The sequence below is a fragment of the Lactuca sativa genome, chromosome 3 (genome assembly GCF_002870075.4).
Source record: "Lactuca sativa cultivar Salinas chromosome 3, Lsat_Salinas_v11, whole genome shotgun sequence".
NCBI classification, from domain to species: domain Eukaryota; kingdom Viridiplantae; phylum Streptophyta; class Magnoliopsida; order Asterales; family Asteraceae; genus Lactuca; species Lactuca sativa.
In genome coordinates, this window is record NC_056625.2 from 109,974,611 (window position 1) to 109,988,619 (window position 14,009).

The window sequence follows — 14,009 nt, forward strand, 5'->3', positions numbered from 1 at the left end:
GATCGACTGAGGTAACCAAAGGTCAAGTGAATCGGGAAAGGGTTTTCAGTGAAATCTATTGTTACTCTTTGAAATCGGATCCAATCCTACTTTCGCCCCATCCTTTTTGTCTCTATCAGTTGCTACCTAGGGTTTTTCGTGAAAGCTTGAATCGATTGACTAGGGTAACTAAAGGGTAAGCGAACCGAGAAAGGGAAGCAATAAATTCAACACTCACTCTCAGATCGATTCTACTGGATAAGGTTTCAATTTGGGGCTCTCTACATTCTTATCGATTCTACTTTCATTCAAGCTTACATCGGTTTTTTTGGTATACAGTAACCGAAGCTTACATTCTCATCGATTCCACTTTCTCTCTCTGAATAAAAATATCTCATATTCTCTAAAGGCCCTAAAATAGCCACCGTCGGCTATCACCTCCACCATCGTTCACGTTGTCCTACTTCCCAGATGGTGTGTGTGTGTGTGACAAGACTGAACAGAAAATGTGAAAGAAAAGAAAAAAAAAACGAGCATAAAGAGAGTGAAGAGAGTTTAAGGCCGAGGGGAGGATGCATCGGAGTTGTGGTACTATTCTTAACGTCTTTTCAAAATACAGTAACCTTATTATGGGCTTGAAGAAAAAGATGATCGTTTCCTCTGTTTTGCAGTTCTAGATGGTAAGGGTTCACCCTGATATTGTTGAGATAAGTGTACGTCATCTCTAAAGATCACAATCTTCCATACCTTATTTTGAATTTCGCTCTCTCTCTCTCTCTCTCTCTAAACATTTCCTCTCTTCTTTCTTTCTAAAACCCTAGCCTATCATCATTGCAGAGGAATTTTGATGTTGTTTTCAACCATCTGTGCTGGACCATACCAGTTTTCACTTGACCAAGCTTTGAATTGGAAAAAAAGAGTTGTGGTCAAACTTGGTTGTTGCTTCCATTGAAAAGATTAAGTCGGAGGTTGTCCTAAAAGTTGAAGGTATTGTTGTTGAACTTATGGAAGGGGGGCTAATGGCGAAATAGCAATAGGAGCTGAGAAGATGCTTCCTGTTATTCTGGATTCTGTCCATTTTAAAGGTGGAACATTACTGTTGCTTGCATATGGTAACAATGAGCCCAAGTAAATCTGAAGATGTGAATGCCCTTCTGTTAGTCGTAAGTCTCAAGCTTATGTGGGTTTTTTTTGGGTATTTTTATCTCATGAAATCCTGGAACTTTTGTTGTCCTGATGAAATTTACATTGTATCCTATGGGTGTGGGGTATTTATCAATATCAGCAGTCTATACAGTGTTGAGCTTTGTAGGCCTCCAATATTGGACAAAACTTTCTTATGTGAAACTAAAGTCAGATGGTTTGATGGGTGAAAACCTTCTCCACCCTGGTGTTGCCAACCGTGTATTGGAACTATTGTTGAGTTCTTATACCACAGTTGCATTGGTGTTCAATTTTGTCCTTAACATTTTTGTACTCGTCATCCTCTCTCTTAAGGTATTCAACTTTCCTAAATCTTTACAATGAGTCTTGATTCTTTTTGATGATATATTTGGTCATGCAGACAATATTTTTTGATGAGCTGCATGCAACTGAATCTCGGAAAATGGTGGAGAGACTAGTTAATTATGTTATCTACAAGGGAACATTTCTCCCATTGGTAGTACCACCAACATTAGTTAGAGCAGGATTGTGGTCAACATGGTTGACTATATTATGCTATTTGAAGGTACTATTACTATTACCTCACATGGTTTTGGAGTATAGATATGAAGAAAATTTGGAGATTTGTTTTATGGGTTTTACTTTTAACATTTTGTGCAGATGTTTCAAGCTCTAGCACGGGATCAACTTGAACGGTTGAATGCATCTCCTTCTGCAACTCCATGGACTTACTTCCGTGTATATTGTGTTTTATTGCTGGTTGTCATTGTTGATGCAGTCTGGTATTTCCTCTAGAATTCTACTATTTCATAAATCTCAAGGACTTCCTTATTCATGCTTACTTCTCTCTCTCTCTCTCTCTCTCTCTCTCTCTTATATTATTTGCTGGTATTTACAGGATAAGGACATGCCTACTGATCTACCAAACAATACCATCATTATGTAGAGTGAAGATACGGTGGAAAAAGCAGCATCTGTTGTTATAGAATTTAGTTTGGATGTTGAGGAGATTATTACTGAGGAGAATAATAATGTAAGTTGTGTTTAAAAAACAGGTTTATAAATTACATACAATAAGTTAAGTTTCTGAAGATTGAGAGAAGAATGTTATAAGAAACAAATGTCACATCCATTTGCATTGACATTTTGACATAGCAACAGGGTGAAGATGTGACAGAGAAGGCAAGAGAAGCAGATGTAAAGGTTGTGGAGGATTTGGATTTGGATTTGGATTCGAGGCAACCAAGTTTGACCCATGTCTTGTTAATCTAATCATATGCTTTCTATATATAATTAATGTTGAATATATGATATATAGTATTTATTATATGAAGTTACTTTATCATCTGAATATGAAACTGAAACTGGTTAGAGATGATTATCTATTGGCATAGGAAGATGAGAATGTTAAATAGAATAGTGTTTTGTTAGATCATTGTTAATTTGTTGTAAGGTAAATACGACATCACATATTCAAAGGGTAAAAAAGCTAAGATCTTGAGTTGTGTTAAATATAATAGTGCTTTTTTTAGATCATTGTTCTTTTTTTTTTTTTAAATTAGCTTAAACAGATGCTGGTGATGTGAATATTGAGGAGGACATGGACATGGATACTAGTGGTCAAAGTCCTGATATTGTTCCTGTTCCTAAACAACAAAATGAGGTCAGGTTAAGGTTACTTTATTTATTTCTTATATAAAAAAATATTTGTAAAAAATCAGATTATTCCTAACAAACAAACACTGAGTTCTAACTTTTAATAAATAGGAGGAGGAGGAGGAGCATCGGAGGATAAATAAAAAAACGAATAAGAGAAAGAAGAATAAGATTGATCTAAAAAAGCGTCGCCAGAGCCTTACAGCCTTACAGGTAGGTTAGGTCATAGGTGGTGTTTATTATTACTCTACTCACTCGTTCATCTTTATGTTAAAAATTTATGAATGAAAGTGAAACACATATTTTTATTTATTTATTTATGATTTATGATTTATGATATAAAAAATAATGGGAGGGAATGAGAATGGGAATGGCAGGGGCTGGGTCTAGTTGGACGTCATCTGGAGTAAGATGAAGCAGCAGAATTAAAAGGAGACCGTTGGAATATTGGAAGGGAGAAAGACTCTTATACGCTCGAGTCCATAACAGTATGTACAGTTACACTTCATTTAAAAATAATTAATTTCCCTAATTAAAATGAGAATTTGAAGTTATTTATTTATTTATGTGAAGTGAAAAGGATTGAAATTATTGATAAAAGCAATATATAATTGCTGTGTTGGTGCAGGCCTGCCGATAGTTATTGGTGTGAAATATATATCTCCAACAAGTATGGAGGAAGGTGGATTCAAGGTGGAATCTTTTGTCTCTGACAAGTACAAACACCTTGTTGAGTTGACCGCTCTCCATTAACTCATTGACTTTTTCCCATGCATGTAAGTTACTTACTTTTTGTGTTTGTGTGCAACAAAAGAAATGGTATGCACATATGCATGCATATGGTGTATCAATCTTTGATTTTAGAATAGACGCATCAAATATCAATCATCATGTATTTGCTTTGCTTTGCTTTTTACTACTTCTAAACTGCAATTCACACCTACGATATGCATGCTTTCTAATATACATCTCTATCTGCTGCTCAACTTAAGTAGCAACAAATTAAGGGCATCTATGTTTTTGTTAGTATTCTTTGAGCCTCTGTGTATTGCTTTCGAAACACTACAGGTACACACACACTTACACACACTGACCTATGTATTTATATAATTTTATTTTGTTTTAGGTTTTCATAATGTTTTTGGTTTAGGCGATTTTGGTTCATAGGTTTCAACTTGTTGATATATGGGTTCACCACTCAACAGGCAACACCACAAATTCCAAAATATCAAAGCTTTTAGATATGTCAGCAGCAGGCAAGACCAAGAGCCTATGATTTTTATCATTGACTTGTTAAATAAAAATAAATCATGGGAATGGGAATGGATGTGTGCAGGTTCATTTTGGGATTGGAAGAGTGTTATATTAAGGAATGTAGGGTTTTTCTCAGATATTATGACTTTGTTAATGGCTCTGGGTCATGATGTACAAATATGGCGCCTTCATGGAATAACATTCCATCTTGTCGATGCAACGCTTTTCTTAAATATACGAGTAAGTTTTTTTAATAACATTATAATCATAATATACTTTTATTTATATAATCTTTGATAACCCCTCGAACTAAAAGTTTCATTGTATAAGATCATTTTGTGTTTTAATCTTCCAACAGTAACTATTTTTTATTTTAGTTCTATTTTAAGATTTCATTGGAATTTAATTTATTATAATACTTTATTATTTTTAACAAATTTTAAAAGTGACTATATATGTATATGTTAACGACTAGTACAAAATGACTATTTTATTCAATTTAGTCCTTTCCAAAAGTAATTATATTGTATTTTAGTTAATATAACGGTGCATCCTACTTCTTTTCTTGTAATTTCTTGATGTATATTTGGGCTAAATGCTACTTTCATTTTTTTTTCTGATGATGTATTCTTTTTGGTAGTTTGTTGTTGGTTGTGGCAGTTTTTAAAGGGGACACCAGGACAGATGCATGAGTCACTGTGTGTGACTTTGGCTTCTTTGCCAAAACCAACTAAATTTACTGTGATCTGATCTACCTCAACTTCAGGTACTCTTGTTGTTTGTGACTTTTTTTTTTCATATAGTTTGGAACAAGAAATGTCTTATTTCGACCTCAATTATGATGCAGGAAGTTGGAGAAAAGGGTAATTTTGTCTTTTACAACTACCATTCCATGTTTGATTCTTCTAATAATTTTATTAGCAAATTAATTTTTTGACTTTTATTTGATCAGGTCACAAGAATTATCGGAGCAGGGGTTCATTAGTTTTAAATTAAGAATTATGAAAGGCAAGATGCAACTCTATTTATTTGGAATTTGATGTTTATCATCTTTGTGTATATCTTTTTAGTTTCTATAGCATTACATTGCAGAAGGTGTCCCTTAATAGCAATGTAGGAGTAGTAGGTTAGATAGTTAGGGAAAACCTCTTAATAATAATGTATAATTAGATCCCATTAATATCAATGTATTACAATTTTTTGACATGATGTTATTGGATGAAATTGATTGTTTTTGTATATATTTGTTTACATATTTTTGTATTATGAGTAAATAAGTATCGTAAAGACGCGTCGTAAATGCATATCGAAAATGGTTACTGAAGTTTATGACACGCAAATGCGTGTCATCTTCATTTATGACAGGGGCTTCCTTGATACGCATTGCGTGTCATAAACACGCGCGTCGTAAGGTTATGACACACAAATGCGTGTCGTCTTCCTTTATGACAGGGCCTTCCTTGATACGCGTTGCGTGTCATAAACGCGCGTCGTCTCTCTTTATGACAGGGCCTTCCTTGACGCACATTTGCGCGTCGTCTGAGCGTTTTACGACGTGCAATGGGCGTCGTAAAAGGCTGTTTTTCTAGTAGTGGTAAGAAATACGTTTTTTTTTCTCTTTGCAAATATTAGTCGTATGCTTGCTTACATACAAGTATATACTTGATTATGTACCAAAAATTCTCTAATTTTACATTGATTCTATAGGATCATGTTATGCATTGAACTAAGCCTTAGAGTGTTGGTGTATGTGTTTATTTGGTTGTATTTCAACCTTTTATTTTTAGTTATACTGATACTTGATGAATGTGAAGTGATTGTCCCCTTTTTCTAGTTGTGAATTGGAATCATAATGTATTGGCATTACTGATTTAATAAAAATGTCAAAAAAGTTAAAAGCAGTAAAAGGACCCGGTTACATCTTAGAGAACGGGGCTACATGGTCACACAAAAATCTTCTGCCTAGCATGAAAGGACCCAGTTTTGTTCAAAGGAACCGGGTTATATTATATTAATAGGCCCTGGTTGTTAAATCGGGTTTTATTACTTTTTTGAAATATGACTCGCCTATAAGAAACCCGGTTGAAAACCGGGTTCATTTAAGCTTTTAATCGGGATAGTGACTTAAATCTTTCACACTACGCATGTAGATTTTTAAAATGTAATCTATGAGAGATCAAGATTCTCACATACTTTTGGCATTTTGTAGGAACAATACAACTGAATTGGCTATTGCACACTACTTATACTTTGTAGTTATAACTAGTGATACTTGATTCGTTATTCCAAAATTTACGATGCCTGTTTATAATTGCACATAACATCGTCCATCAAAACAATATTAGAGCCAATGTGGGACTAGGACCAGCCTACTGGGTAGAGGCTTTGCCTCTTAGACTAGAAGTCTGGAATTACGTTGTCGAATTCTACTAACTTGGTGATACTAACTTCTAACCACTAACCGCTCTTTAAAAAAAAATCAACTATAAGCTTTAAGAAACCAAAGTATCTTCCATAATTAAACACAATACAACTAAAACAAATTACATACGTGATAACACACAATACAATGCTTCACTCCCACCTCTCTACTTGCTTCCATCAACAACATACATGACAAAGGACAACAATACTAGATTGTTATTTTTTCATCTCATTATTCTATATACACATATGCATCATCGTCACAAAGATATCATAGGATCTAATGATTTCCAGGAAGCTTCTCCTTGATCTTTTCCATCACCCCTTTTTTCTCGTGCCTTTCCCCTCCTTCCCCATAACATCCACCACCAACGCCGCCTGTCGTTGAGGACACCCTTTGATGCTCTTCTGTGTTGTGACCACCGGGAAGCGTTTCTTTGATCTTCTCAGTCATCCCTTTCTTCTGGTGAGTTTCCCCTCCTTCCACATAACCACTACCAATGCCGCCTGCTGTTGTTGTGGACACGTTTTGATGCCCATCTGTATTTTGACCACCGGAAAGCTTTTCTTTGATCTTCTCCATCACTCCTTTCTTCTCGTGGGTTTCCCCTTCCCCATAACCACCACCACCAACACCGCCTACTGTTGTTGTGGAAACCCTTTGATGCTCGTCTGTGTTTTTACAACCAGGAAGCTTTTCTTTGATATTCTCCATCACCCCTTTCTTCTCTTCGGTTTCCCCTCCTTCCCCATAACCACCAGCAAAGCCGCCAGCCTTTGTTGTGGAGACCTTTTGATGATCGTCTGTGCTGTGAGCACCAACAAGCTTCTCATAGCCTTCTTCGCTATGTTGATCGTAGCCTGTCCCAGTTTTAGTGCCAATGTCCGTGCCCATGCCGGTGCTGGCACTAGATTGCTTGTGACCAGCGACTCCAAGTCCCTCGTAGCCTGCACCAGTTCCTGTGCCAATGTCGCTGCCGGAATAAGGGGTGGCGCTAGGTTTGTTTTGATAAGATTTAGTTGCTCCGGTGGCGTGACCTAGACCCTGGTGACCAGTTACACCATATTCACCCTTGGTTTTCTCGGTGGTAGAGTGAAGTGGGTTTCCGTACGCATCAGTTTTTGGAATTGGGTTGCCATACTCATCTGTTTGCGGACCTTCTCCTTCGTATTTCTGATCTCCGTATTGTGCCATTTTTCTTTTCACTCGATAAGGTATAGAAGAAGCTTGAAAACGTAGAGTTGAACACTTCTTCGATTGTGATTTTCTTGTGTTTTCTTTTATGAGATTTGGGGGTCTTTATATAGAGGAAAGTGAGATGATGAAAAGGTGGTATACGCGGTGAAATGAAGATGCATGGCATCTGATAGAACCTCAGGTTGTAATCATTAATTAATGACTAAATTCATCACAAAAGCTGTTCCACGAGAAGATGGACACGTCTTTTTTAATAAATTCAGAAAATGAACAGATTCTAAACCTACATATACTATAGATAAGTCAGAAGAGTCAAATTGTGAAGTCAGGCCGTGTCGACAAGATTTGGATCGTCGACATATATTTCATGTCGGTAAGTCTTTGTTGTTTACAATGTCAGCTTAATTGAATCCAAATCTATGAAAATTCACATCCGACAATTGGTTATAGTTATTTCCCCACAACACCAAAAATAAAATATTATCATTTCAGCCTCAAATCATACCCACTTCATCACTTATAAAAATACGATCACTAATTCCACCATTCTTATTTTATTATTATTTATAAAACAAATAAAAATTGAAAATAAAAATACCTCATTGAATAAAAAAATTTAAAAGTTACATTAATTTAGAAAAAGAAAATACATGAAATGTATTTTTTATTCTTCGCTACTAGGCCGGACATGACTTATTTTAGGCCCCGGTGAAAACACAAAAAAAAGTCCTCCTCAAAATAGATCTATATATAAACAAACCCTAAATATTATATACTATGTTGAAATGAAAAATGATGACGTGTCTCAGCGCCCACTGATGCTCCCACGAGCAGGGCGCCTCGACAAAAAGCCAATGCCCGCTAGGAATACTCCAGACATCCCAGCGGAAGGCTCATGCCAGTCAAGGGGCGCTCCCAGCTCCAAGACAAAAGATACGGTCAGGAGACAAACAATAGAATCAAACCATTACCATCAAGACCAATGAGAGCGCTCTAACGATACCAGACACACGATCCTCCAATTAGCGATCCTGTCTACTACGGACTAGGCAGGAGCGCTAGGTATATAAGGATACGCCCTTGGCCTCACGAGGTAAGCACTCTTTCCTTGCTGAAATACACACAGAAAACCCTATAAGCATTCTAACTTGACCGTCGGAGCGTTCTTCCGGGAGCACCCTCCCGGGAACGGCTGGCGGCCTTCTTCTCTTGATTTTGCAGAGGCGACGAGGAATCCGATTCAACAACCTTGGATAGGTCAGATTCGCCATACACATCATTTGGCGCCATTCGTTTGTGAGACGAAGAACACAAACTAAAAGCAACTTTGAAGAACCAATGGCATCCAACGGCAGCGATGGACACGGTGGACGTCAGACTAGTCCCATACGTTCCATGCCAACGTTGGACGAAACACCACCGCCTCCGACAACCAACAGAGCAACCTCAGGCAAGGGCAGCTCCACAATAACCATCAATGCTGCCCTGCAACCCACAATCCACTAGTCGACAGCAACCTAGGCAGGGCCATTGTTGACCACCTTTCTTCAAATGCTGCCATTCTTTGTACCATCAGTGCAACAACCGCCATCGGTTCACTCAACGCCGCTACCATCATGCCAGGTCCTCAATGTCCAACCACGATTCCCGATGCCACCGTTACAACAAATGACGGTTGGACCGGGTGCAATGCTTTCGCTACCACCACTTTTCTTGGGTTTCCCCTCTCTCGCAGCGTCACATCCCCATTCGTCAAAGAATTGTTGGATTACGAAATACCCAACACAGCTAAACTGCCAACACTCAAGACCTACAATGGCACCACTGACCCAGATAGCCATATTGACACATATGAGTGGACGATGACATCCATGAAGCTTGACGAGAGGTTTTGGTGCACCTATTTTCCGACGACCCTTGATGGCAATGCGGGCACGTGGTTTAAGACGTTGCGCCCAGGTAGCATCTCCAACTTTGCATAGCTCAAATACCTGTTTCTCACCAACTTTATGCAGTTGCATAAGTACAAGGGTGACTCTCACTCCAAAATTGGCTGCAAGCAGAAGGAGGGTGAGACTGTGCGAGAATATTTCACAAGGTTCATAAGCACTACATTAGATGTGTTGGGACACGACAAAGGGCTCATAGCTGGCGCCTTCACATGGGGACTCTTACCAGGCCCCTTATTGAAAAAACTTGTGGGTAAGAAACCCAAAACGAGGGCAGAGCTAAAAAAGAGGGTGGAATGATATTTGCGGCAGGAGGAAGGCGAGGTAGCAAAGCAAGCATGCCTAAATGCTATGACAAACAAGCGCCATAATCCAAGCCACACGGACTACTGTGGGGGAAGTAGGTATTTCGGCCTAGGAAGGAGGCCTCAGGCGCGGTTCCAACCATTCATCAGAGACGACGTGCGGGGTCGTCCACCGGACGTGTACATGGTTTCGGAGAAACAGCAACCAACCAAGTCACCCAAGAGTCGATACTGTGAGTACCACAAAATCAAGACACACAATACTGCTAGTGGTTCGGTGCTCAAGAAGGAAATGGAAGAAAAACAGCTCAAGGGAGACCTGGTGGTAATAGCACGGAGCCTACGCGCCAAATTCGATGCCGAAAATGCAAAGAACATGCCACGAGACGGGGCTCAACCAAAGGAGATATACATGGTACGCAACAAATGGAGTAGGGAGGAGCAAGCGGCCAACCAATGGATTCCCAGACTCCCGGCAAGAATACTCACGTTTTTCCGCACAAGACCCTAGACCGGAGGGATGGAGAGGCGATAATCCACTGGTAATCCAGGCCTCCATTAAGGATGTGATCATACACAGAGTCTATATCGACACCGGGAGTTCGGCAGAAATAATCTACGAGCAATGTTTTCGACTTCTCCCGGATTGCTGGAAGGACAGTTTCAGACCTACGGCTGGGAGGCTGGTCGGATTCACCGGTCACAGCCTATGGCCGTTAGGTACAATTCATCTCCCCTGAAGATAACTAGCCATGACAGGCAATGAAAGAAAACGGTTCTGATCGACTTCGTTGTCATCCGACACCTGGCGGAACACAACATCATCTTGGGTAGAACAACCCTCCTAAAGCTAGGAGCATTCCTATCGACCATGCATGAAATTATGAAGTTCGACACCTCAGATGGTCCGGGTACAATACTTGCCACGTCACCCAAAGAATTGCAATACCTTACAGTCATGAAACCAGCAGAGATAACCAAGGAGACAAAGAAGCTGCAATATGATCATGCAAAAGGAAAATAAGTAATTAACGAAAGATATCCCGATCAGCCGGTCAGCATCGGCCATAATCTCCCAAGCCATGTAAGAGAAGCAATGGTTAATCTCCTCAAGCGATACAAACATGTGTTTGCATGGACCCCTACGGACATGGTTGGGGTAGATCGGAAGGTCATTGAGCATAAACTCATGATCAAACTAGGGGTAAAGGAAGTGAAGAAGAAAAAGAGGGTCCAGGGAGGGGACCGCAACAGGGCGATTAACATAGAGGTAGCTAAATTGACGGAGGCCAGAATAGTAAGAGAAGCAATTTTCCCAACCTGGATTGCTAACTCAGTTATGGTACGCAAGCAAGATGGATCTTGGAGAATGTGTATTGACTTTTCAGACCTGAATAAAGCATGCCCTAAGGACTACTATCCTCTCCCAGATATCGATCAGAAAGTCGAGTCGTTGCAAGGATTCAAGCTAAAATGTTTCTTGGACGCATATAAGGGGTATCATGAAATTTTGATGAGTGAGGGAGACGAAGAAAAGAAGAAGCTATTTAACCTTTCCCTTTTGTCAAGTTGTCAAGATTAGTCCCTTGAGTGAGTTCTTGTGGCAAATGAGTATGTTGGGCGTACTGGGGCGTACGTTGCGCGTACTCATGCACTTAAGTTGGACGCGGACTCGCCTGGGTACGCTGGGCGTACCCAGGATTACGCTGGGCGTAGAGGGCCCAGATGCAAACCCTTATATTTGGTTTGTGCACTATATAAGGAATGCTAAGGCTCATTTCTCAGCCTCCATATCATAGAGTGAAACCCTAAGAGAGCCTTCCATCGTCCTTAGCTTGATTGTGAGTGTTTTGGAGCTAAAAGTGCCTTGGTGTGTTAGTGAAGAAGAAGGAGAGGAGCTTGTGGAGGCTAGGGCTTGAAGTGCAAGTTTGGATCTGAGATCTTCAGAGGAAGGAGCTTCATCTAGAGGTATAAAGTTCAAAACTTTCCTCTTTATTTGGTTTGATGTTGCATGGACCATTTCTAAGGTTAAAAGTCCCAAAGGTGGAGACTTTATGACTGTAATGGACTCCATGGACCCAGATCTGTCCAATTTCAGTGATATTTGTGTTATAGGTCCATAAAAATCCCAACTTGGTCGTTATTATGGGGTTATGCTTGAGTTATGAGCTTTCTAGGGTTGGTAATGGATTGTTATGGGTGTTAGTGACTTGTCCAGCCATGCAAAGGCTTAAAGTCACCAACTTTATGGATTAAGAGGCTTAGGGATGGTTAGATCTGAAAGTTGGACGTGTGTCTTAACTGTTTAAGACCCCAAAAGCTAAGGAGTCTGAAACTGGGAGTTACGCGGGGCGTAATCCCAGTACGCGCGCCGTAAGGGGTCGTGTACCCCGTTTATGTGAGGACGCCGGGTACGCCCAACATACATGTTTGGTACGCATAACGTAACCCGGAGAGTTGACTTTTGTTGACTTTTAGGGTTTGGTCAAATTTAGGGTCTTTGAGTAACGAGAGGGGTAAAATAGTCTTTTACCCTTCTGAGAGTACTAAGAGAGGGAATAGTCTAGCCTTGAGAGATGTATTGATTAAGAGTGCTTATTTCATATGATTAGGCGGAGGCTAGACCAGATTTTTACAGAGTTCGAGATTACCGAGGTACCCGAGGTGAGTCTTCTCACTATACATTATAAGAGTGGTAATTAGAGTTATGTGATAGGGTAATTGTATGTTTTTGCATGATGAGATTTCTATGTGGTTTATGCTATGTATGTTTCAGTGTTTACAGAGTTAGGACCAGAGGGTTCATAGAGTTAGGATCGGAGGGTCCACAGAGTTATAGCCTCAAGTGGCTATTATGTGTTATATGTGGTATTTTGGAGAACTCACTAAGCATTTATGCTTACAATGTTGTGTTATGTGTTTCAGGTACCTGTGAGGATCGCGGGAAGGCGCCGACGTGATTAGTACACACATGAGGAGTTTTTATGCATTATGATCTTGGGTTGTGTTTCTATGGTTGATATGTGATACAACGACATTTTTATAATATTTATGAATGAAAGTATGTTTTTGAAAATGTAAAAATTGTTTGAAAATTTTGGGTGTTACACTCTCTTACCCATGTGCCTCTAGAAAATAAGGCACAAATAGATGTTTGAAAAGGTTCAAATGCATCTGAACCACCACCACCACCGCCACCCACTTTACCATTAACTGATAAGTACCGAATTATACTATATTTCAAAACAAGGTTCGTGAATGTCGCGAAAAGTTTAGGGAACATGATATGTGTTCTGTAGAACTTGAAGCAACAATATCCATGCTTCTAAAACTTAATAATAATTATGTTGGAGATGATACTGGTGCCGCAAATGGGGTCGAGGTAGTTTTATTTATTATTTCAGTCTCATAAATTTTTTATTTAACTTTATGGTATACTTGTTTTTGCATAGTTTATAATTAAATATTATTGAGCTATACTGGCACGTATCATGGATGATGTTGGTACAACATACTATAATGACCTCGGACCATGATTATGGGTTAGGTGGACCGGAACAGCTGCCAAATGATGACCCTGAGAAGCCGTCTACATATATTCAATCATCGGATGTAAAAGAGATTCCCCAGTAAGAATACAAAATGTCTACAACATCTCTTAGGCGTTATCTACACCTAAAAAGTAATGTCCACATGGTATACTTCTTCATGGATACTGATGAAGAGGAAAGGTCTTACATGCCAACAACCAACACCGTTAGACAATGTTTAGAACCTACCATACACACTCTTTATAAAGAATGGGATGTTTTAATGTTTATTGCTCACTGTTTTATCACTAGGATACCGAAGATTGAGTTTTGGACGAGATTATATGGCGATACTCACGTGGGCAGGTTGGAATATGATGTAAGGTATATAATTATGTTATCATTACGTACTACGCTTCTAATAACAATGCTTGCTTTACTGTAAAAAAAATATTGGTGGTGCATCATGATGTAGATGTCATTATTGACAAAGTGTATATGGGACAATGCTCGGTGGACGATTGTGTCGTCAGCTTTCATCACCGACGTA

General features: G+C 39.3%; 1 protein-coding gene and 2 long non-coding RNA genes across 3 annotated transcripts; 2 read left to right on the plus strand and 1 right to left on the minus strand.

Annotated features, from left to right (window-relative positions):
* The first annotated feature begins 1,547 nt into the window (after positions 1-1,547).
* On the plus strand, positions 1,548-3,497 carry LOC111914028 (uncharacterized). The gene is made up of 5 exons (XR_008231235.1): positions 1,548-1,708; positions 1,804-1,925; positions 2,042-2,176; positions 2,305-3,287; positions 3,428-3,497. It is a non-coding gene; the product is annotated as an uncharacterized LOC111914028 (long non-coding RNA).
* A 368-nt stretch (positions 3,498-3,865) lies between these two features.
* Positions 3,866-5,284, plus strand: LOC122196889 (uncharacterized). The gene is made up of 4 exons (XR_006189332.2): positions 3,866-4,293; positions 4,694-4,819; positions 4,901-4,916; positions 5,006-5,284. It is a non-coding gene; the product is annotated as an uncharacterized LOC122196889 (long non-coding RNA).
* Positions 5,285-6,326: 1,042 nt separating this feature from the next.
* Positions 6,327-7,735, minus strand: LOC111914026 (cold-shock protein CS120). The gene has a single exon (XM_023909771.2). The coding sequence runs from the start codon at positions 7,670-7,672 to the stop codon at positions 6,758-6,760; it is 915 nt and encodes a 304-aa protein (XP_023765539.1). The 5' UTR covers positions 7,673-7,735; the 3' UTR covers positions 6,327-6,757.
* Between the last annotated feature and the right edge of the window lie 6,274 nt (positions 7,736-14,009).